Source organism: Mizuhopecten yessoensis, unplaced genomic scaffold (genome assembly GCF_002113885.1).
Source record: "Mizuhopecten yessoensis strain PY_sf001 unplaced genomic scaffold, ASM211388v2 scaffold8071, whole genome shotgun sequence".
NCBI classification, from domain to species: Eukaryota; Metazoa; Mollusca; class Bivalvia; order Pectinida; family Pectinidae; genus Mizuhopecten; species Mizuhopecten yessoensis.
The window spans coordinates 1,952,677-1,979,344 of NW_018407364.1; the positions used below are offsets into that span (position 1 = coordinate 1,952,677).

Below are 26,668 nucleotides of genomic sequence, written 5' to 3' on the forward strand. Positions count from 1 at the left end.
TGGTAAAAAAGATTCTCTGAAAATAATGCTCCAATATGAATTTACTTCACCCTAAATTAAATCAATTTAAATTTGAATTTCAATTAAATCAATCAAAGCATTATCATCTAAATATATACTATTAAGTATATAAAATATATAAACTATTTGTGGATTTCGCGTTACAGTTTGGTATGATCTAGCTTATGAAAATGGTATATGATATGAAAAAAAAGATGAAAATAGACTATATACAATCTATATAAGCTACATGTATATGACAGTACTATATATATACATGATACAGATGGTGTGTTATCATTTCTCCCACTTTTTAAAAAACACATAGAGGCAGTAATGTTGTGATAGCAGCTTAAATACAAAATAACTTTAACTTACATCGATATTCGTTGTCAATTTTATTAAATTATAAAAGCATTCTACAATCCAACTTTACACCTGCTCATTTCAGACTTCCCGTCTGTCAATCGGGAACCGTCGGCTCTTTCCGTAAACGTGAACTTGCCGATTGCCCGTCTGTATCAGTGATCTCCCCGGATCGCTTCTATTAGGCCAATGACATACTAGGGATTTATGGGATAAGCATTAAATGATACGATGTATTTATTAATTATTTATCCAACTAGATAAACTAGACAAATCATAGCAAATAACGTAAGAAACACTGTAGAAAGCAGAACTGTTATACAATAATGGGAAACATTCGTGCAATGTGTATAAATAACGTAATCCTGGATCGAGATGATACTGTAGGAAAAGGCATACCAACTTATTCTGGGTGGAGAATCGAGACGCAGTTATGCGGCGCTAAGTTACCGTCCCTGCCTATATCCGGAGTCGCGCCACCTATATGTGGCATAGAGAAGCGGCGTGATTGAACAACCAAAAACGATGGTTTCTATTCAAGCGGTAACAGACGAAGACATATTTAAGTTAGAAATCAGATTTTAGTTTTTCGTTGTGCAATACAGACCTTATAAAACGGCATAAAACACACATTGCATAATTAGTCTCTTTCGATAATTTCTCTGTTTTCTGTGTATGCTGTTGTCACCTTTGTACTGATAAAAGGAGATATAGCATTGAAAGAAATCGTTTTTAGTCGTCACTACAGGTAACTTAGACGAAGCGTCACTGATTTAGACGGCTAACGTCCCTGGTAGTACACAGTCACAACCAGTCCTTGTCCAGGATGTAACCTCACGTTCACCAACGAAATAGTTTGTCCTGTTCGAAAATCCCCCAAATTGAAATTGTTTGTCGTTGCAACTATTATACCGGAAGTAGAGTCCACGGGACTCTTAGAATAATCATCGGTACTCGTGGAGGGGCCAAAGTTGATCAAAACGAGATACTTGGTCCAACCTAGTGCCATTCTGACGTAAGATACGACATTGTCGTTGGTTACAGCGTATTGAAGTTGACTGTTCTGGAATGATGGGTACTTCCGGATTTTAGCCAGCGTTCGATACAGGTTCAACATGGATACGGTATCACTGTTCTGGTCCTAGATATTGATAGAAAATGAAATCAAGGTTCAGTAAAACTGCCGTGTAGGAATTTCAAAGCCATTGCAAGGGATAGTTAAATAAAACTAATGGTACATTAGGAAGAATTACTGCGCCTGTCCGGAAGTTACAGAAAAATGGCAGTATTCTGTTGCCAAGCTATTTCATTCATCTGGACTTACCTTGACGTTCGTTTTAGTGAAGTTCTCATGCACGTGGAGCCATGGCGTGCCTGATGAGAACCCCGCATTCGTTGTCCCCGACCACTGCATTGGAGACCTCTCCGGATCACGTGATCTGCCCTCATATCCGTCCTGTCAAACAAAATTAAAACATGGTTAAGAGAATTGATAGTGAAAGTCTGCATTACATTGAGAACCAATTTCGTGACATGAAAGTCGACTTTCTGTCTGCTATCACTGTCTTGAATCAATGCGTACTTTTCCAAAATGGATACCCGCTGGATCCCGTGTTTCCTGGAAGGTATAGAACACATCTTGCATGCCTATCTCGTCGCCGTAGTAGGAGGTAGGCGTGCCTGGTAGTGTAAGTAGAAGCATGGTAACGGCTCCCGATCTAGCGACTCCTACTCGGGACGCCACTCGGCTGTTGTCATGGTTACCAACCTGACAAAAACACAGAAAGGGAGAAAACCGGAAAGGTCTTTGAAATACTAAAAGGCAACTACAGGAACCGATGTGACACAATTAAAACGAAACATTTTTTTTTATTTGACCCCATAAAAAAGCGGGGCCGGAACCGTATGCTCCGGAAAGGTAAATCTTTCGCGAACACCATAGTTACATCCTTCACAAAGTATCCTGTAAATCAGAATTGATATCGAAACCCGTCATGAATCCGGTCACTCAAGTGTTCGGACACTGACAAAGTTCAATGAAACTTACACTATGGCGCGTTTACCTGGAAGTTGGGCCACGCGTCGTCCGCTAGTTCATGTAAACCTTTGTTGATTAACCGCATAACACATGTTCCTCCACATGTCGAGTTCATATTAAGAAGAGCGAAGTTGAAGGGCATTGCCCCGGATTTGTAGTGAGCGTTGCGCATCTCTGCCGTCAATCCATACGACTCCTCTGCCATGAACCTTTATGTAATACATAGTAAGAACCCACTTTATTTTCAACGGAATTACATAGATGTATTTTTACTAATTAACCTTGATTCAATTTACTGGCAACATGGTAAATGGACACGGAAATCGAAAGAAACATGCACACGGATTTTCATGGTCTCTTTCAACAAGTCTATTGTTGACTAATCAGCTACACTGTTCGAACGAGACCAGCACGCGCACACCATCTTATTACTGTATGAAGTATCGTAACAAATAGTCATCAAAACGGCAATCTCCGTCATCCGGAAGAATGAGTTTTACCTTCGATATAGATAAAATGCCGTATTGGAGAGTGGAAAATCGGACAATATCCAGTATCATTGAAGATAGACAGCGAATACTAGCGAGAGGGTCACGGGGCAAATGCAGTTAAGGAGGGTCATCTTAAGGTTTTTACATCTATATCCATGCCCTTTTTCACCAAAATCAAAGCCAAATGCATCCTAACCAGCAAAGGCGGTTGTCATATTAGATAGTATAGTCAACTGTTTGCAGATGGTACATATGTATAGGGCGCCCACAACGGTAGTACTGTGCAAATCTATCCAAGGGTTCCCTACATTATGACGGGATCGAAATACACTCTGGGAGAGAATGGATGGAATTGATAACAGGTGATACATTTAGAAATTAAACAGAAAGCAGGCCTATACAGTAAACAGAAACTAAATAGGTCGTACGATATGTCAGTTTTTACCCAGAGTTGTCGTTCCTTACACTTATTTGTACTCACGTGAAGGAGTGGAAGGGACGATAACTCTGGGTAGAGATTGACCTTGCATTGTAACAGCAAATATCAGCACAGCGAATGACTGACTCAAAAACAGTTTACCACTACAACACAGCAGATACACTTAAAACTATACGGAGTAAAATTTAACAGTACTGTATTTGACTTCAAAACACGAGATATATGTCTTATCATCGTATCAATTCGTGAGAGATCTTGGTAGAATGTGAATATAATTCTAATTCAGGCAGAATCAAAGCGAACATGTTGTTCCGAAAGCGGTCTAGAAAGCAAGAATTTAGTACATTTGCAAGTTGCATATAGCCATTATTTATTTCAGCAGCTACATTTCCATGGTTAGCTTAAGAAAAAATGTTATTAAAATAAAACTGCACAAACCTGGTTTTATGTTGGTCGTATCAGGTAAATCACTTCAATATGACAGTCCGAAACTAAACGGAACATGAGCGCGCTCAATACAAAATATGCTCCGGGACATAACGCTTGCGTATTTATACATGCTGGGGCTATTTTTTGAACTACACCATTTGCAATGCAGACTCTACCTAGGTTCTTTATCATAAGAAGTATACTCGTCAAGCAGTGATCGCCAGTCTTTGATGACGTCATTGATTTGTGGGAAGCTTGTCGTCAAATTATGTGGTCCGTCGTCATTCCATTCAAATTGATTCTAACGGAGGAAAACATACCATTTTCAGTACTGTATCATTTCAATATTGTAACATCTAACACATCCAATCCATTATATTATTAAGTGGATTAAAAGTAGCATCATAATTTGTAAATTCTTTTGACTAAATATGTTTGTGCTAATTTTAGCTGTATGGTGCAGTGTAGTTCATTTTTGGCAAACTGTATCTTTTACAATATTTTAAAAGTACAGTCACCTGCGTGGGTGTTACGTTCACAAAAATGACAGAAGTTCCTAGAGCACCAACGTTACCAGACTTATGATGGGCTTGTCTATTGATCTCTATACTTAACCAGTCTTTATGCGACAAAAGACTGCCACGATAGGTAGACATGTATGTTTAACCGTGTAGTTTAATTGTTAAATAAATATTCATGTGATATTGCTGAAGTTATACTCAGAAGTGAGTGCATTATTATTATTTTAGAGGTACTTGTATCATTTAATTTCCCTTGGCAAATCAAATTATTTGCGAACGTAATTTTTCTAAAGTAGCATTGAAGGCTAAAACATGATTACATTTTCTTCTATGAATATCAATTTGAAAGATTTATTTAAAAAAATAACAAAAACATCTCATTTGTATTCATAAATGAGTAAATCCATTCTCGATATCCAGGGGTAACGCACAGAGAGCGTAAGTGGGCGTAACCCTTGTCGTTTCGAGGATGGAGTAAATCACAACGAGATCGGTGTGTATATGTGATAATTCATACTTACCGGTAAGAGCGCCTCGTTTAGGGTTACATCTTTCGACTCAAACAGAAACTTCAGAGCATCCAACCGAAATCCCGAAACACCCCTGTCCAACCAGAACCTTAGGACGGTCTGAAAAACGAAACGCCATCAGTACACAAAAAATGGTTTGGAGTTTTGGTCAAAACCAGTGAATAAATAATATTTCACCTGGTTTATTTTTTTTTAAATGTACCAAATACAAATAATTATTTCCCTTTTGGAACACGTACTTCGAGCAATTCATGGTGGTCGGGTAAAATCATCATACACTTTTACGCCAACTTATTGTAAATTATTTCTTTTTCTACTGTAAATAAGCAGCGATTTAATTCTTACCTTCAGTTCCTGGAGCACGTGCGGGCTGTAGAAGTTGATGTCAGCTTGCGATTTCAGGAATGCATGGTAATAATACTGACCTCGTTCTGGATCAAACGTCCACGCCGAGCCCCCAAACACGCTCAACTAATTTAAATTATACAAAACAGAACAGTGGAGTCTGGTAGTCAAACGGTCAAACGTACATTTCAGGATTCCAAAAACACTGAACCGAGATATATGGTACATAATGGCCAAAAGTCAGTACCGAGACACCAAGTACATTAAGTGATATCATAATAAACAGAACATACAACACATTGCATTGTGGTCAAATGTCTACGCCGAGACTCAAAATGCCCTCAATTGTTTAGCAGAGAACATGGTGGCCAAGCGTTCGTGTTCAGTTTTGAAATAAACTAAACCAACAATCAACAACAACACAGAACTTCCTTGCCGAACAACATACAAAATCATGTCAGAAAAATATTTTTTTCAAAGACCGCGCGATAAGATCGGAGCTATACCATCCTCGATACTCCAGGGTTTACGCCCCCTAACGCTCTCTGCACCCCTGGAAAATGTCATAGCAAAATGAAGGCTCAGCGCGCACCACCTTGTGGATGAAACGATGTTTGATCCTTTGATGTACATCAAAATAATCTCGCGGTCGCGTAACGGTACAAAAGACTGGCTTTTAAGTCGGCTGTCACTCCTTTGTAATCTTCAAAGGACAGATATCTGCCTAGCGATCGGTTAGATTTCTTTACCTAAGACAAATAAAAAAGCTAGCCGCGTGTCTTCAATTTTGCTATGACATATTTCAGGAGTGTAGAGAGCGAAAGTGCGCGTAACACATGGAGTTTCGAGGATGGAGCTATGCTGGTTTCAATGTCACACCAACCCTACAGATACGTTTAAGTTTTCGGTTCAATGACCAGGTATCTATGGTGATCATTTTTTTTTTTTGAATATCCATATTAAGAGGAAACCGGAAACACGCCCTCTCCTACCCCCAAATTTATCGGTAACAAACTCCACATTAATCGCCTCATGCGATTATATAGTAGATCGATACAGCCCACCGACATAATTACATATCTTCCTGACGTTTAACCCTTACCCAGTTGTTCGGGGGTCCTCTAGAACCGTTCGGAAGGATGACTCCATCTTTCCAGACGTAATAATCACTGTAAGAATTATTAGGCCCTTTTCTACTCTCCTGAAACCACATGCTCTCGTTACTTGTGTGGTTTGGAACAAAATCAACGATTATCTTTAGACCTAAAACAAAACAATGCACATAATCAAAGCGGCGTACCTATGAATGTCTTTGAATGGTTATTATGATATGGGGGCCCGCATTCATGAAACAACTGCCTTATACTCAAGCGTTTATTCTGTGATTGAGGCAACTCTCTTTTGACGCACTTAAATCATGTGATACGACTATGTATAGTCCAGTGTAACCATTTAAAACAATATTTGGTTTGAGGTCTCTTCAATTGTTTTTTCCAAAATCTTAACAAAATGTGTTTTGATCTTAATTCATCACCAGGTCAAGAAAGATAGCTTTAGCAAAGAATCCGAGTTTGAGCACGAGAACGTCTTCATGAGTACGGCCCCAGATCTATTAATATAGAGAATTCCTTAAAATATTTCTTATGATACCAACTTTTCAACTTCGATATTTTCTACAGGAATCCGGTTGCTGACGTTTTGATTAGGACAGTAGCCGTTTTAATACTACTGTCCATATCCGCCCTGATATCGCTGTAAAAAGAATTGACTCAGTTCAGAGGAGTCATATTGACTATACATGCCATCACAGACGCACTTGGGAGTTCCATATAATAGTGATGGTTAAAATGCGACGAAAATCGCAAAAGCGAGTGAAAAAGGACGAAAGACACTGCAACGCCATATTTCGATTTGGAACGGATTTGTATGCTATCAATCCGAAAGTAATTTAATACAAGAAAATTGTTCTTCCCTCCATACTGTTTGTATGCAAATCTAGGTGCCAGTTGAGTGGCGAGGACTTAAACGAATCCAACATTATGCGGCACAGATTACACGCTCCTATATGGTCGAACGCTTCTTTGGATTGCAGAGAATCACCAGTGAATATGAAAAGCGGAAATAAGTTTTTTGTTCAACAAAATTATTGACCTCCCCTGTAGTTTCGATGTAAGTTTTGTTTTACGCTTAGGCTTCATCAATATGTGGTCGATGGAGGTGACCTTGGAACTCTAAACCAACGAGGTTTCGTACCTTATACAATAGAAATACTCCTTCAGCATCCAGAAGTAAATTAAACAGGAGGTTACTAGTCTCCAAACTAAGACAATGGAAGTGCATAATAAATTACGAAGTAACCAGAAAGGAAACATTCTTTTGCAAACCAAGTTAGAAAGTAATCACGCTTTTGACCGATTTATGAAAGTGGAAAACCGGTACAAATTGCAAATGATGTGAGCCATCCTATTGTCGTTTAGTGAGACGAGAATAACGTATGACATTATCTGACAGCTTGTACGTCCCCCCTCATCACAGACCTGTGAGAAATGTAACCGTACAACCAACAGTTATTATTATATTGCTCGGAATGTACATATTATCAACACCCAAAGGAAGAATTCGAATTGGTCATTCTAGAACAAGACAGTATTGAGCATGCCTCCCACAGGTCAAAGTTGGACGACATGGACTACGTTAACGCATGTTTCGGTTCTACGAAGGTCAGCAAAATATCAGATCTGAATAAGCGACGAGCATTGCTAAGGTTAAGCTTTGCCTTTCTGAGATTTTCGACTGTAAAATATGTATTTATTTTTACATATATCCATATGTTATGTATATAGCATACCGATCAAGGAATTAAATGAAAAATAGTAAAATAACTTTATCAATTGTGTAAGATATTGCAAGAGGAAACCCAAACATGATGGTTATGGCGGAATCAGTCTTGCAAATGAGATTTTCATGTTGAATGAAGTGCAGACCAGCATGCCGACTACACCTTAGGTAGTCCTTAATCTCAGCGTTAGAGTACAAACTACACCTTAGGTAGTCCTTAATCTCAGCGTTAGAGTACAAACTACACCTTAGGTAGTCCTTAATCTCAGCGTTAGAGTACCAACTACACCTTAGGTAGTCCTTAATCTCAGCGTTAGAGTACCAACTACACCTTAGGTAGTCCTTAATCTCAGCGTTAGAGTACCAACTACACCTTAGGTAGTCCTTAATCTCAGCGTTAGAGTACCAACTACACCTTAGGTAGTCCTTAATCTCAGCGTTAGAGTACCAACTACACCTTAGGTAGTCCTTAATCTCAGCGTTAGAGTACCAACTACACCTTAGGTAGTCCTTAATCTCAGCGTTAGAGTACCAACTACACCTTAGGTAGTCCTTAATCTCAGCGTTAGAGTACCAACTACACCTTAGGTAGTCCTTAATCTCAGCGTTAGAGTACCAACTACACCTTAGGTAGTCCTTAATCTCAGCGTTAGAGTACCAACTACACCTTAGGTAGTCCTTAATCTCAGCGTTAGAGTACCAACTACACCTTAGGTAGTCCTTAATCTCAGCGTTAGAGTACCAACTACACCTTAGGTAGTCCTTAATCTCAGCGTTAGAGTACCAACTACACCTTAGGTAGTCCTTAATCTCAGCGTTAGAGTACCAACTACACCTTAGGTAGTCCTTAATCTCAGCGTTAGAGTACCAACTACACCTTAGGTAGTCCTTAATCTCAGCGTTAGAGTACCAACTACACCTTAGGTAGTCCTTAATCTCAGCGTTAGAGTACCAACTACACCTTAGGTAGTCCTTAATCTCAGCGTTAGAGTACCAACTACACCTTAGGTAGTCCTTAATCTCAGCGTTAGAGTACCAACTACACCTTAGGTAGTCCTTAATCTCAGCGTTAGAGTACCAACTACACCTTAGGTAGTCCTTAATCTCAGCGTTAGAGTACCAACTACACCTTAGGTAGTCCTTAATCTCAGCGTTAGAGTACCAACTACACCTTAGGTAGTCCTTAATCTCAGCGTTAGAGTACCAACTACACCTTAGGTAGTCCTTAATCTCAGCGTTAGAGTACCAACTACACCTTAGGTAGTCCTTAATCTCAGCGTTAGAGTACCAACTACACCTTAGGTAGTCCTTAATCTCAGCGTTAGAGTACCAACTACACCTTAGGTAGTCCTTAATCTCAGCGTTAGAGTACCAACTACACCTTAGGTAGTCCTTAATCTCAGCGTTAGAGTACCAACTACACCTTAGGTAGTCCTTAATCTCAGCGTTAGAGTACCAACTACACCTTAGGTAGTCCTTAATCTCAGCGTTAGAGTACCAACTACACCTTAGGTAGTCCTTAATCTCAGCGTTAGAGTACCAACTACACCTTAGGTAGTCCTTAATCTCAGCGTTAGAGTACCAACTACACCTTAGGTAGTCCTTAATCTCAGCGTTAGAGTACCAACTACACCTTAGGTAGTCCTTAATCTCAGCGTTAGAGTACCAACTACACCTTAGGTAGTCCTTAATCTCAGCGTTAGAGTACCAACTACACCTTAGGTAGTCCTTAATCTCAGCGTTAGAGTACCAACTACACCTTAGGTAGTCCTTAATCTCAGCGTTAGAGTACCAACTACACCTTAGGTAGTCCTTAATCTCAGCGTTAGAGTACCAACTACACCTTAGGTAGTCCTTAATCTCAGCGTTAGAGTACCAACTACACCTTAGGTAGTCCTTAATCTCAGCGTTAGAGTACCAACTACACCTTAGGTAGTCCTTAATCTCAGCGTTAGAGTACCAACTACACCTTAGGTAGTCCTTAATCTCAGCGTTAGAGTACCAACTACACCTTAGGTAGTCCTTAATCTCAGCGTTAGAGTACCAACTACACCTTAGGTAGTCCTTAATCTCAGCGTTAGAGTACCAACTACACCTTAGGTAGTCCTTAATCTCAGCGTTAGAGTACCAACTACACCTTAGGTAGTCCTTAATCTCAGCGTTAGAGTACCAACTACACCTTAGGTAGTCCTTAATCTCAGCGTTAGAGTACCAACTACACCTTAGGTAGTCCTTAATCTCAGCGTTAGAGTACCAACTACACCTTAGGTAGTCCTTAATCTCAGCGTTAGAGTACCAACTACACCTTAGGTAGTCCTTAATCTCAGCGTTAGAGTACCAACTACACCTTAGGTAGTCCTTAATCTCAGCGTTAGAGTACCAACTACACCTTAGGTAGTCCTTAATCTCAGCGTTAGAGTACCAACTACACCTTAGGTAGTCCTTAATCTCAGCGTTAGAGTACCAACTACACCTTAGGTAGTCCTTAATCTCAGCGTTAGAGTACCAACTACACCTTAGGTAGTCCTTAATCTCAGCGTTAGAGTACCAACTACACCTTAGGTAGTCCTTAATCTCAGCGTTAGAGTACCAACTACACCTTAGGTAGTCCTTAATCTCAGCGTTAGAGTACCAACTACACCTTAGGTAGTCCTTAATCTCAGCGTTAGAGTACCAACTACACCTTAGGTAGTCCTTAATCTCAGCGTTAGAGTACCAACTACACCTTAGGTAGTCCTTAATCTCAGCGTTAGAGTACCAACTACACCTTAGGTAGTCCTTAATCTCAGCGTTAGAGTACCAACTACACCTTAGGTAGTCCTTAATCTCAGCGTTAGAGTACCAACTACACCTTAGGTAGTCCTTAATCTCAGCGTTAGAGTACCAACTACACCTTAGGTAGTCCTTAATCTCAGCGTTAGAGTACCAACTACACCTTAGGTAGTCCTTAATCTCAGCGTTAGAGTACCAACTACACCTTAGGTAGTCCTTAATCTCAGCGTTAGAGTACCAACTACACCTTAGGTAGTCCTTAATCTCAGCGTTAGAGTACCAACTACACCTTAGGTAGTCCTTAATCTCAGCGTTAGAGTACCAACTACACCTTAGGTAGTCCTTAATCTCAGCGTTAGAGTACCAACTACACCTTAGGTAGTCCTTAATCTCAGCGTTAGAGTACCAACTACACCTTAGGTAGTCCTTAATCTCAGCGTTAGAGTACCAACTACACCTTAGGTAGTCCTTAATCTCAGCGTTAGAGTACCAACTACACCTTAGGTAGTCCTTAATCTCAGCGTTAGAGTACCAACTACACCTTAGGTAGTCCTTAATCTCAGCGTTAGAGTACCAACTACACCTTAGGTAGTCCTTAATCTCAGCGTTAGAGTACCAACTACACCTTAGGTAGTCCTTAATCTCAGCGTTAGAGTACCAACTACACCTTAGGTAGTCCTTAATCTCAGCGTTAGAGTACCAACTACACCTTAGGTAGTCCTTAATCTCAGCGTTAGAGTACCAACTACACCTTAGGTAGTCCTTAATCTCAGCGTTAGAGTACCAACTACACCTTAGGTAGTCCTTAATCTCAGCGTTAGAGTACCAACTACACCTTAGGTAGTCCTTAATCTCAGCGTTAGAGTACCAACTACACCTTAGGTAGTCCTTAATCTCAGCGTTAGAGTACCAACTACACCTTAGGTAGTCCTTAATCTCAGCGTTAGAGTACCAACTACACCTTAGGTAGTCCTTAATCTCAGCGTTAGAGTACCAACTACACCTTAGGTAGTCCTTAATCTCAGCGTTAGAGTACCAACTACACCTTAGGTAGTCCTTAATCTCAGCGTTAGAGTACCAACTACACCTTAGGTAGTCCTTAATCTCAGCGTTAGAGTACCAACTACACCTTAGGTAGTCCTTAATCTCAGCGTTAGAGTACCAACTACACCTTAGGTAGTCCTTAATCTCAGCGTTAGAGTACAAACTACACCTGAGCTAGTCCTTAATATTAGCGTTAGAGTACAAACTACACGTTAGGTAGTCCTTAATCTCAGCGTTAGAGTACAAACTACATCTTAGGTAGTCCTTAATCTCAGCGTTAGAGTACAAACTACACCTTAGGTAGTCCTTAATATCAGCGTTAGAGTACAAACTATGTTCTATTTGCATTGTTTGGCCCGAGATATTTCACCTAATATACCTCTCTTTCTTGCCTCCTTTAGTAGGTTGTCGAAGTCGTCCATTGTACCAAACGTGGGGTCGACCTGGGTGTAGTTTGAGATGTCGTAGCCAAAGTCCCTCATAGGTGACGTGTAGAAGGGGCTGATCCAGATAGCTCCTATCCCCAAGTCAGCTAGGTAGTCAAGCTTCTGGGTTATCCCTATACAGCCATATGCAGAACATGATATACACAAACATACAAAGAACCGTACTTGATTAGAACGGACAAGGTCCCGTGACTCAAATTACAACATATCAAATTGTAAATTGTATCGATTACATAATCTATAAATATCATGCCGGGTTTTCCAATAGTTATATTTAACTTCATTTCATTGCCGGTATAATATTCCATGAATACAACCATGATATACATATATAGGATTCGAAAACAAGTACAAAGTACTCATGTTAATCCGTCTCCTTTAATATGAAGCGACTAATTGGTTTGCACTGACTATTCTTGCATACTAGACCGAGATATCTGCATTTCTCGGCAGAGACTCAGGTCTCCTGCTCAATATTTTATCCCTTGGGTTCGAATTACCTTATCCATACCTCACATCAGGGATGGATTCTATTAATATTATACATACACGTATATGGAAGAGGGGAGGATTAGGGAGGGAGGAGAGGAAAATGTGCAAAACGGTGCGTATCAGTGGCAATTAAATATAGAATGGAACAGAACAGAACTTCATTGAACACTCAGATCGATACAAACGATACATGAGCAACATGCATAATAAACAACATTTAATAATGCGCTCATTCTTCGTACAGGAAACAATTTATAAGGTATTGTGGCAATGTCGCTCTCGCTACTTGGTAGTGTTTTTGTATCATTTTCCGTCCAGCCAATCAATTAACGAGATGTTTATTATTTGAGGTGTAGTATCGCGAACATGAGGTACTATTAGGAAACAACACAAGAGCATTAATTGTATAACAATTGTGGTGCAAAAAGATTTTATAAAATCGTCAATGGCATAATTACGAGCTAATTAATTCCACAGACTAAATTGTGTTTAGTTCACAAGGTAACAAGATGGTGCCGAACAGAGGCATACACGGTATTGAGAGCTCCATGGATAACCGATGATTTTGAACGTGCAAGTGCTTGTTTAGGCTTTGAAACCTTGCAATAGAATTTCGAAAGTATCAAGTTACAGAGGCATTTTGTTAATTTTGAATTTTATCGTGGTTTTGAATGATTGATAGATTGCAATCGTATCGCTATATGTATTGTAGCGTGATCATATTTAGTATGTGAACTTTGGTGGAGTATTGTGGCCTGTTCTTGTCCGAATTATTTCGTCATGCTCTAGTGGTTAAGGAACCTACCTGTGTTACCTGTGTGTTACCTGAGCGCGTAAGCCTGCTCGCGACGACAATGATGACTAGCACTACATCCAGTATATTAGAAAGTGTGCGTGGGGTCCTACACGGGGACACCGAAACAGATATAGCCAGTTCTATGCGGCAACTTATAGAGGTGATGAAAAACATGAACGATCGATTGGGGCGAATAGAAACACAAGTACACAAGATTGATCGTATAGATGCTGCATTAACTTCCCTAAATGCGAAGGTTATCACTATCGAACATCAAGTAAAGGAAATAGTACAGAAAAACATTGACATAGAAAAAAGTACGGAAGCTATCGGGGAATTCTATGAACAGAGATGAAAAGAAAGACTGAAAAAAACGAGACAACATCATCAAAAACACAGGGAGAACTCCAAGGTGTAATAATGGAAACCAGAGACATTTCAACAAATCAATGCATTATCCAAAACGAAATGATGAATTTAAGAAAGGACTGTGAAGAAATCAAACTAGAGGTGGAAGACCAAAAGTGTAGAAACATGAAATACAACCTTATTCTCACGGGTTTAATGGAACAAAGGTCCGAAGCAATCGGAGACCATGTGCGTGACTTTTTTCAGCGTCAACTTGGAATCACGCGACATATGGAATTCGCGAACATGCACCGATTCCAGAAATACGTTCATGGTAAAGTCCGCCCAGTTGTTGTCCGCTTTTTGTCTTACGGGGACAAACAAGAAGTCAAAGATCGTGGTTATATGCTACGAGTTACCCGATTTGGCATAAACGAACAATTCCCGGATGCAGTCGAGGAACGACGGAAAAAGTTATATCCGGTCACGAGGCACTACAAGCGCGCTGGTCACCATGCCAAACTTGTGAAAGATCGTCTGCACATTGACGGGGAAATTTACTTGTCAGGCAGTGACACGGATAATGTACTGAGGTCGGATACTCAGAGGTCCTAAAGTGACGTCACTCAACAAAAAGTACAGCAACATCAGCCTCCTGTTGACACGAGTACGCCAGCTAGCGGACGCGGCAGCAAAAGAGGACGTAACCCGTCTACCCCCGATGGAAGTGAACGACTTCAGCCGCCCGAGTCCCGCGCGCAGCAGCCCATAGCCAGCTTCCATGGTATTGGGTCGCCAATAGTACCAGAATGGCACTACACGCCAGCGCGACAACAACGCATAGCCGAATTCCAACCGCGACCCTCGCGAGGACAACATACGGCTACTGGCCAGAGGTGGAGGGGTTCATCTTCGCGAAAGGACCACAGTGCGCGCTTCGATGGTATATACAAGATGGCGTCGTTATCGACACACGGTACAAATATCGTGTGTTATCCTTCTATGGACAAACTATCAGAAATGGAATATTAAGACGGATTCGAGCAGGAAAGGAAGGGGTTACAAAAGGTGAAAATTGTGATGGGATTGTGCTGTATTTGACATCATGTTTTGATATTTGATTTTGTCTCTTACCGTATATTATATATATATATACGCACCTCACATATTTACCTGTGAGATATGTACTAATCGAACTCACGGTCGATGATTCGTCACGCTCTATCGAATAATCATTGGCGGACTGTACACACAGTGATAATAGACAACATTCGTTATGGGGAACAGGTCCAAGAAGCGTAAGAGTAAATCCACTCATTATGACAGTAGTACCAGTAGTGTCAACAATACTGCTGAATCTACAGCTTTCAGCACCATCGAGGAGGAAAGTTCCGGCAAGTCTGCGGGACCCTGTGCATCCACGCCAGCAGCCGTAATGCCCGGTGTCACAGATCTTAGTGCAGTACATAGAAAACTTGATTTTTTAATTACAAAAGTCCAAAAGCTAGATCTTATTGAACACCAGATGAAAAATATTGAGGTCTCACTATCGCACACCATCAGACGAGTCAATGAATTTGAAAAAAAAATAGTTGAGTTTGAAAAGTCTGTAGGGTTTGTATCAAGCAAATGTGACGAATTCAGCAAAAAGTGTAGTGACCTAGATAAACTTACAAGCAAATGTGACGAACTCAACAAAAAGTGCAGTGACATTGACAAACTTTCTCGGCATATGAATGATCAGCAAAAACAAATAAAAGCCGCAAATGTAAAAATATCTGAAGTTATGGAGGCTAGATCCATGGACGTACGGGACAACCTGTCTGAAACAGTGTTGGACCTACAATGCGGTAATCGAGGAACGTCGAAAAAAACTATATCCGGTTATTAAGCGCCTCAAAAGATCACCGAACAAACCAACTATTAGACTTGTTAGAGACAAGCTTTACGTTGACGGCAAGCTGTACACGGATGAGACTGTGCTAGGTATGGACCAACAGGAGGCTCCAGCAGCCCCGACGAATGCCAGTACTGCTGCCGGCGGTAANAATACTGCTGAATCTACAGCTTTCAGCACCATCGAGGAGGAAAGTTCCGGCAAGTCTGCGGGACCCTGTGCATCCACGCCAGCAGCCGTAATGCCCGGTGTCACAGATCTTAGTGCAGTACATAGAAAACTTGATTTTTTAATTACAAAAGTCCAAAAGCTAGATCTTATTGAACACCAGATGAAAAATATTGAGGTCTCACTATCGCACACCATCAGACGAGTCAATGAATTTGAAAAAAAAATAGTTGAGTTTGAAAAGTCTGTAGGGTTTGTATCAAGCAAATGTGACGAATTCAGCAAAAAGTGTAGTGACCTAGATAAACTTACAAGCAAATGTGACGAACTCAACAAAAAGTGCAGTGACATTGACAAACTTTCTCGGCATATGAATGATCAGCAAAAACAAATAAAAGCCGCAAATGTAAAAATATCTGAAGTTATGGAGGCTAGATCCATGGACGTACGGGACAACATGTCTGAAACAGTGTTGGACCTACAATGCGGTAATCGAGGAACGTCGAAAAAAACTATATCCGGTTATTAAGCGCCTCAAAAGATCACCGAACAAACCAACTATTAGACTTGTTAGAGACAAGCTTTACGTTGACGGCAAGCTGTACACGGATGAGACTGTGCTAGGTATGGACCAACAGGAGGCTCCAGCAGCCCCGACGTATGCCAGTACTGCTGCCGGCGGTAAAGCGACCGTAGGCAATGGTACTCGTACATAGGAACGCGCGGAGAGAGACACTTTCAGTAGTACGTTTGAACTCTCTGTACTTTCGTGGAACATTGGCAAAGGCCTGGTTAACAAGCTTAGTGATAGAGAATTTTTGTCCATTATCCAAAAGTATGACATTGTATGTTTATGCGAATGCTGGATAACTGTCAACGATGAAATTGAGCTTGACGGGTATTGTAAGCATGTATTTCCTAGGAAAACTGGGATAGGTGGCGGAATAGTTATCTTCTTCAAGAACTGTTTTAAAGACAAGATATCTGTTGTTGAAAATATGTATGATAGTATAATATGGTTAAAATTGGAAAATAGCTCCAGAGATTCTGATACATATATTGTTTTCTGTTATTTTCCTCCAGAAAATAGTGTTTTTTATGAAAACAATTTAGATGAAATAGATTTATTCCAGTCGTTGCAAGATTCAATTATAAAATATAAATCAAATGGAAAAGTGTACATAACAGGAGACCTCAATGCTAGAACTGGTACCAGATCTGACACGGTAATTAATGACGCTTTAAGTAACGAAGTTAACGATTTATTTGATGCTTTTGATTACCAATACGATGATGTATATGATATAAAAGAACGCACAAATATGGACAAATATGTAAATTCTTTCGGTAGAAAATTGTTATCACTCTGTAAATCAACTGGATTTAGAATCATGAATGGACGTCACTCTGATGATCCCGATGGAAGTTTTACATTTTTCAGTGCTAATGGTACCAGTCTTATTGACTATCTTTTAGTGGAGGGTGAGAACTTTCGTAACATAATACAATTTAATACAGGTACATTTGAAACTATGTCTGATCACTCGCCTGTAATTTTTAAATGTAAGCTTTCTTTAAGCTTGGATGATGATTTGTGTGAAAATGAATGTCATGTTAGGTGTGCATGTGAAAATGTAAAATGGAATGATGGTAATGTAAATTCTATCAAACAGAATTTGAATGATAATAACGAAGTACTGAGTGAAATATTCTGCTCGCCTTTATTGACTAATTCAGATGTAGAGGTATGCATTCACAAACTCAGTTCATTTATGAATGAAATGATTTTGCCAATGTGCGATGTACATAGTTCTAAACAATCTCATGATACAAAACGTCATAACAGCAAAGCTATTGCGGATGAGGATAAACCTTGGTTTAATCTCACATGTAGACATAGGTACAATGCTTACAAAGCTGCTTTACACTCATTCAATATTAATAAAACTGTCGAAAATCATCAAATATTAACAGAGAAAAAAACTAATTACAAAAAAATTGAATCGAGACTCAAGAGGGAATATCGGAGACAGGAAGGTGATATGATGGATTATCTGCGTAGACACAATCCGAAACATTTCCATAAATACTTTGCAAGACGAAAATCTAAAGTATCCAACAGAATTTCTCTTGACAAATTTTTTAACCATTTTAAACACCTAAGTAATCAAGTAAATATAATAGATGACACAAATGACTCAAATGCTGATGTAGATATTGAAAGTAATGAATCTTGTATATTTGATGAATTGGATAAAGAAATTACCGAACATGAAGTGACTTCTGCAATACATAAGTTGAAAAGAAATAAAAGTTGTGGTGAGGATAAAATATTAAACGAATTATTCATTGATTGCAAAGAGATACTAGTACCATACATAACTAAATTTTTTAACTCAGTTTTTCAAGCAGGACTTTTCCCAGAATCTTGGTCAACTGGGTGTATCACGCCAGTATATAAAAAAGGTGATATTGAAAACACGAATAATTATAGAGGTATTACTTTAGTTAGTTGTATGGGAAAGTTGTTTACATCAATATTGAATTGGCGATTAGTGAAATGGGACACCGAAAATAATATTATAACGGATGCCCAATTTGGTTTTAGGCCTGGATACTCGACTGTTGATGCAATATTTGTCCTTCAGACATTAATTAATAAGTATTTAAGCAAAAGAGGTGGCAGACTATATTGTTGCTTTGTAGATTATAAGAAGGCCTTCGACCTAATTGAAAGATCTCATTTGTGGTGTAAATTGATAAATCAGGGTATACGCGGGAAAATGTTACGAATCATACAATCTTTATATAACTCAGTGAAATCATGTGTAAAGCATAATGGGGGTTATTCTGACTATTTCACAAATACGATTGGTCTTTTTCAGGGTGAAATATTATCACCGATTTTGTACTCCATGTACGTGAACGATTGTGAAATACATTTTATCAAGGAAGGATGTCCTTCAATTGAACTTAATTTGATTAATATTTTTCTGTTGATGTACGCTGACGATATGGTTTTATTTGCAGAAACACCAGAAAAACTACAGGAAGTTATGGATGCTCTGAAAGTATATAATAACAAGTATAAGCTTACATTAAATACAGAAAAGACGAAAATAGTAGTTTTCAGGAATGGTGGCATAATACGGAATAACGAAAAGTGGATATATGATAACATAGAGCTGCAAGTTGTTAATCAGTTCAATTACTTAGGAATGCTTTTCAATTATAATGGTAAATTTAATGTTACACAAAAACACGTTGCAGAACAAGCAAATAAGGCGTATTATGCAATTTGTAGCAAATTGAAAAATCATAATTTTAATATTGAAACACAATGTGCAGTTTTTGATACATATATAAATAGCATTTTGAGCTACAGTGCAGAGATATGGGGATTTCATAATGCTTTAGATGTCGAGAAAATACATATGAATTTTTGTAAACGGCTACTCGGAGTTAAAAAGAGTACCTGTAATAATTTAGTATATTATGAGTTAGGAAGAATGCCACTGGCGGAAAGTAGAAAGCTTCGTATCATTAAATATTGGTTAAAATTAAGAACTACAGATAATTGTATTTTAAAAACTTGTTATGAAGAAAGGATTTTGTCGAATGACAGTTGGATTATAAATATCCAGGGGGAACTTCGCAAATTAGGTTTAGGTTATTTATGGGACATCAATGGTAACACTACTGATAGACATATTTATAAAATAATTGAACAACGGTTTTACGATATATATCAGCAAAACTTATTATCTAACATTCAAACTATTTCTAGAGGTTTTCTTTATCAACATCTTATTGACAAATTTACCCTGCAATACTATTTGAGAAAACCTATCAATAATTTATACAAAAAATACTTAACACGTTTTAGATTAAGCTCACATAGTTTAAATATTGAGCAAGGCAGGTACAGAAATCAACCAAGAGAACAACGACTTTGTACATTCTGTAACGCTAATGATGTTGAAGATGAATTCCATTTTATACTTAAATGCAAATTTTATGAGGATTTTAGGCATGAATATATTAAACCTTATTTTTACAAACGACCAAGTGTTTTCAAGTTAATAGAACTGTTCAATACCAAAATCGTTAAAGATCTAAATAACCTAGGCAAATTTTTGCATTTAAGTACAAAACGACGAAATAATATTGTTTAACTAAATATAATACTGCATGTTCTGTATGTTATACCCACATACAGGTATATTGTGTTTTAATAATCTATGTTATGCATTGTACACTATAGCACCAACTGTAATTTGTGTTATACATTGTGATATCTTGTACATATGTATGTCTACTCTCCGATCTGTTGTAAACATAAGGAAATAAAGAATCTGAATCTGATCGCGAGCCACCTCGAGGGAATCACGACTTGTCGTATTAGGGTTGTGTGGAGGGACTTTCCATTATATCATGGAATATATGCAGATCGATCACGGACAAATTAGATACAGAAGAGTTTGTTAATATTATTACCAAATTTGATGTTGTATGTTTGTATGAAACGTGGGTTGAGAAAGAGGATGAATTGGAATTGGAAGGTTATGACAGCTGTGTGTTTCCTAGAATGCATGGTAAAGGCGGTGGAATTGTATTTTTTATTAAATCAACTATCTGCGATTATTGTAGGGTAATAGATAACATTAATGATAACATTGTATTGTTAAAAATATCCAATAACATTAGAAATAATGTTAGTGATATATATGCATTTGCTTGTTTATTTCCCACCTGTAAATAGTGGGGTTTTTTTTTATCACAAATGTGAAATTGATATTTTTACCAGACTTGAAGAAATGGTGTGTGAATATAAAGGATTAGGTAAAGTGATTGTACTAGGAGATTTCAATAGTAGAACGGGTATTTACGACGATTATATAAGTAATGATATGGTTAATCAAGGGCCTGCGCATGTTATTTCAAATATTGTTAATTATGTTAATGTTTTTGTACCAACCAAACGTTCCAATTCTGACCTGCATATTAACCAATTTGGAAGACATCTTCTTTCACTGTGTAAATCTACTTCCTTGAGAATTGTAAATGGCCGACATAAAGATGATCCTAATGGTAGTATAACTTTTTTGAATAGTAGGGGATCTAGTCTTATAGATTATGTATTGACTGTTGATGATTTTTTAAAGAACATTACTCACTTTGAGAGTGGAGTATTTAATGTTTTTTCAGACCATTCTCCAATTTGTATTACTGTGGATTAATTTGAACAAAACGTAGTTGTACCTGATTATAATGATAAAGATAATATATATACACATGTTAAATGGAATGAGGATCATGCAGAGAGAGCATTGCATTTACTAGAGGAAAACCGTAGAGTTATTTAATGCTTGTAATAATATTGAAGATAATCAAAAATGTATAGATGAGTTTGTGAATAAGTTTACTAATATATTAAATGAATTGTTAATGCCTTAAAATGTTACTAATTACACCTCTAGAAAAGTTAAAAAAAAAAGTTCGAGTGGAGGATAAACCATGGTTTAACGAAGTTTGTAAAAACAGATATATTGAATACAAAAACGCATTATTTACTTTTAATTCACTTAAGTCAGAGGAAAATAAGAACATGTTTATATCTAAAAAGCGTAACTATCAAAAACTGGAAACTAGATTAAAGCGGGAATATATAGAACAACAAGGTAATATGATGGATTACTTATGAAAAAGTAACCCTAAGGCTTTCTATAGTAGATTCAAGAAAAGAAAAAATAACGATAAGGAGGATCTTAGTGAACAAGATTTTTTAAAGTATTTTAGCGAATTGTCTTCAACGGAACATGTTGAGAATGAAATGGTTAATGAGTTTTTAAATAATTATGATGATAATATATCAAATACTATGTTTCAAGAATTAGATGATCAGATATCTGATAGTGAAGTGCTCAAAGCTATCAATAAATTGAGTAACTCGAAGGCGTGTGGTCCAGATCTACTGATTAATGAGTATTTTATTAAGGGAAAAGATGTACTTATGCCATGTCTTGTGGTACTGTTTAACTATGTTTTTAAATCTGGTTTATATCCTACATCATGGTCGATAGGTAATATAATTCCTATTTTTAAGAAAGGAGACAAGAACGATACTAATAATTACAGAGGAATTACTTTAGTAAGTTGTTTAGGGATTTTTTTTACATCAATTCTTAATGAGCGTCTTGCTAATTTCAATAGTGAATATTCTAAACTAAGTGATGCTCAGTTTGGTTTTAAGAAGAATTTATCAACTATTGACGCTATATTTGTATTACACACATTAATAAGTAAAACCCTGAAAAATAGAAATAGACTGTATTGCTGTTTTATTGATTATAAAAAAGCTTTTGACTTCGTTAATAGACAGAATATGTGGTACAAACTTATCAAAGAAGGTATAGAAGGAAAGATGTTGAATATTATCCGTTCTTTGTACAGAGATGTAAAATTTTGTGTTAAGTATAACAAAAACATGTCAGATTTTTCAATGTAAAAATGGATTATTTCAAGGGGAAATTATGTCTCCTCTATTGTTCTCTTTGTATGTCAATGATTGCGAAAAGAATTTTTAAACAGAAGGGTGTCCTTCTATAGAGCAACAAACTATTAATATATTGTTAATGATGTATGCAGACGATATGGTGTTATTGGCCGAAACTTCTGAGGGATTGCAGAAAATGTTAGATACATTATTACTTTATACAAGTAAATGAAATCTTACGGTTAATACTTCTAAAACCAATGTGATGGTTTTCCGTAACGGAGGTAAATTAAGAGAAAAAGATAAGTGGTACTTTGATGGAGGTGTTTAAGATATTGTAGATGAATTTAATTACCTTGGTATATTAATGAATTTTAATGGTAAATTAAAAAAAAACTCAGCAAAAAATCGCTGAACAAGGAAGAAAAGCATTGTTTTCAGTATCAAACGTGTCTAAGAAAAAATATTTTAACGTTGAAACTCAGCTTCATGTTTTCGATACATATGTCTGTAGCACTTTTAATTATGGAGCTGAAGTTTTGGGCTTTCATAAAGCACTAGATATAGAGAAAATACATTTAAGTTATTGTAAAAGATTATTAGAGGTTAAGAAATCTACTGCAAATTTTGAGGTTTACCAAGAATTAGGAAGATTGCCTTTGGAAATAATTAGGAAATTTAGAATTTTTAAATACTGGTTAAAACTAGAACACTGACAGGTCAGTAAGGGCCCCGTCTTGTGGCAATATACCCCCCATAATCATCAAGAAGCAATCTGCCCATATAGCTGAGCTTGACGTTTGACATTTAGACTTCAAAAAGAATCGCAAGGAAGCAAAATATACATTTTACATGTACTATGATGTGAGTCTTGTTTCCTTCCACCTCCATATTTGCTGGGCTAACAAAAATGTAAATACCGGTGCAATACTCATTTGTCAAGAGCCAGGGTTAAAAGTCAGAGATCCACTTTATCTTTGACCTTTGGACCCAAATGACCTTGACCATTAACCCAGTGACCCTGAACTTTGGTCAGTTGACTTATTCTTTAATTCCGACCAACTTTACTTCTTGACATCATAACAAAATGTTCTTCAGTGAAAAATACAAAACTTGACCTTGACCCTTTGGACCCCGTAACCTGGACCTAAGGTCAGTTGACTCTGTGTTCTGAACAACATTGCTTCATAATGTCATAACAAAATGTTCATCAGGGAAAAGGTACAAAATTTAACCTTGACCTTTGACCCAATGATCTTGACGTTTGGTCAGTTGACTCCTTGTTTAATTCTGATCAACTTTGCTTCATCATGTCATAACAAAATGTTCATCAGTGAAAAGATACAAATTTGACCTTGACCATTGAATCTAATGACCTTGACCTTTGACCTTGATTTTTTACCTCAATGTGTCTCTTTGTTTAATTCCGAACAACTTTGCTTCATAATGTCATAGCAAAATGTTAACCAGTGAAAAGGTACAAAATCTGACCTTGACCCCTGACCCGATGACCCTGACCTTTGGTCAGTTGACTCCTTGTTTAATTCTGATCAACTTTGCTTCATAATGTCATAACAAAATGTTCATCAGTGAAAAGATGTAAAATTTGACCTTGACATTTGAACCTTATGACCTTGACATTTGACCTTGATTTTTTACCTCATTGTGTATTTTTGTAAACTGAACATCTTGACCAAGTTTCATGTACATCGGTCGATAAATACAAAAGTTATCAGCCAGGAACAGAATTTGTGGACGGACAGACAGACAGACAGTGATTACTGTAGGGCACCCGTATCTCTGATACGGGGCCCTAATTAAAACAAACTGACAATTGTGTTTTACATGCATGCTATCAAGAAATGTTAGAAAATGGTAGTGAATGGATGAATGGAGTAAGAAACGAACTATTTAGAATGGGAGAAGGGTACATATGGCAATATGGAGATACCTATACATCCGATTATATTATGAATATTATTAAAAGCAGAATGTGTGATATATTTAAACAAGAATGTTAAGAAAAATAGATACATCTTCTAAGTGTTCACTGTACAGGTTTATTGGCGAACATTTCTGTTTACAACCATATTTAACAAAACCCATAGGAAATACAAATCTGAAAGAAATAACAAAATTAGACTGTCAGCTCACAAATTAAATATTGAAATTGGTAGGTATAACAATGTAGATAGGATTGAGAGAACATGTGCATACTGCAACAGTGGGAATATCGAAGATGAATTTCATTTTATATTAAAATGTGAATGTTTTTTAGATTTAAGAAAGAGTTTTATTAAGAAATATTACTATGAAAGACCTAGCATGTATACATTTATCCAACTTATGGAAACAGGGAACAAAAAACAGTTAACAAATATAGCCAAATATATTAAACTGAGTAATAAGAAAAGAAAAGACTATGTACCTATATAAAGAGGGAGGTCTCTCTACACTATACAAATGGGTATGTGAGTGTGTATTTGTGTGTGTGTGTGTGTATTTGTGGGTGTGTATATGGGTGTGAGTGATTGTATTGTTTATCCTTGTATATATGTTTATTTTGAACTGATGAGCCGTAAGGAACTGAACTGAACTGACATAGTCATACAATGACGCCATACCTCTGAGGTCACCTACTCCGTCCCCGTTCGAGTCCTTGAATGACCTGGGATACACCTGATAAATGATGGACGTCTTCCACCATGCCAAGCCCGACACGTCATACTGTATCTTCATTCGCAGGTCGTCAACCTCAAAAGTAACGACGCAAAGAACAACGACGCACGAGGCGACAAGAAAAGCGATGAAAACGGAACATCTGGTTTTGCTACATACGTGTTCCCTCTTCTTCAGTCCGCCGTTCTCATCCATTAGTTATCTGGTGCGCAGAAAGCTTGCTTGCGTGGGTAATAATGACGGTACGGTGGTGGGCAAACACTTCTAATAACACACCGAGTATTGACGGGGCAACACTGCTATGTCCTATTGTACTATCTCCTGGGAACATGTTATATGCACAGTACCGGAGCATGAACATGGTAATCCAACTATTTCGCTTGACCTACGGGTCTTTTATTTGACAACCATGTCATAAAACGCGACTTTTTTTGCAAACCTTACAGCGCCGCACCAAAAGTACGCGCAAATTTTCAAAATGGCGGTCGTAAACTCGGGGACTCTCTCGGACATTGAACGTTAAGATAAACTGGGTAAACAACAACATACGCTCCTAATTGTAGCAGCCAAGGAATGTGAGGAGAACTACTGCCTTACTACCATATACTGGCAAGTTACGTGTAGCTTTCCGGCGATGTGTCCAATACACGATATAGTATAGCAACGTCGAGCGGGGTTAAAAAAGGATGGGGGCCGGCTCGCACATTATGTTTGATGGCAACATCATGGCCATTGGGTACCATTGCCAGCTCCCGTTGGTTATTTAAGGGCTAATGGTACACAGGGAAGATTAACGAAATTCACCAGGGCAAGTCGCGGGACTAGACCTCTCGGAGTGAGGTCAGTATAATGTAAAGCAGCCTAGGAATTATGGTCACATGAGCGCAATGCAAAATACATGTACCGGTGTCATCAAAGAATCGTCTAAGTTTATCGGATATGTTACACAAAAAAATATCTCCTTTTAAAAACATTTGAATGACACGGAAATAGTCAGAATACCCTTCCTAGGGTTTATGTGAAAAATTGCACACCGAATTCCGGGCAAACTTTAAATAATGATTTCTTGTATGCCGGAGGATACTCCATACTTTAGAAGCGAAGCCTGGCGGAGAGTAGAAAATACGACAGACAATCCAGTTTACGGTATGTTCTAAAGGATGCTGTATTGCCATCACTTTCAATATTAGTGATACAATAAGAAAATCATGGAATACAACCCGAAAGAGAAGGAACACAGATGATATCTGGTGTCGAATATAGATATCGACCACAGCCGAGTATGCAATGGAAAACTAGAACATTGCACAAATTTAACTTGAAAAGAGATGATACTGCGAACATTTTCAACGTTTTACATCAAAATGGGTTTCTCTGACCACATTGCCCTTATTTGGAACCTCTCCGATTTCGCTCTCTGCACCCCTAGAATATGTCATACAAATAATGTACAGTAGTAAAATAGAATTCTTAATATGCACCATCATATCTGAAAGATCAACATGTTTACAACTATTAGTTGTGAATAAATGG

At 37.9% G+C, this 26,668-nt stretch overlaps 1 protein-coding gene across 1 annotated transcript; it reads right to left on the reverse strand.

Annotated features, from left to right (window-relative positions):
- Positions 1 to 303: 303 nt before the first annotated feature.
- Positions 304 to 25,428, reverse strand: LOC110454858 (alpha-glucosidase-like). The gene is made up of 10 exons (XM_021504607.1): positions 25,081 to 25,428; positions 12,193 to 12,372; positions 6,262 to 6,422; positions 5,160 to 5,285; positions 4,806 to 4,913; positions 3,940 to 4,064; positions 2,430 to 2,613; positions 1,949 to 2,134; positions 1,691 to 1,822; positions 304 to 1,507 (listed from the first exon to the last, which is right to left on the reverse strand). Exons 1-10 carry the CDS (start codon positions 25,328 to 25,330, stop codon positions 1,148 to 1,150), a joined length of 1,812 nt encoding a protein of 603 aa, XP_021360282.1. The 5' UTR covers positions 25,331 to 25,428; the 3' UTR covers positions 304 to 1,147.
- Positions 25,429 to 26,668: the final 1,240 nt, after the last annotated feature.

Excerpts from the sequence above, each read along its gene's own strand:
- LOC110454858 (XM_021504607.1), bottom strand. The coding sequence starts at position 25,330 with ATGGATGAGAACGGCGGACTGAAGAAGAGGGAACACGTATGTAGCAAA. Across the intron at positions 12,373-25,080 it reads CGGAGTAGGTGACCTCAGAG|GGATAACCCAGAAGCTTGAC; the intron begins GTATGGCGTCAT and ends ATGGCTGTATAG. Across the intron at positions 1,823-1,948 it reads CGGGTATCCATTTTGGAAAA|GACGGATATGAGGGCAGATC; the intron begins GTACGCATTGAT and ends TTTGTTTGACAG.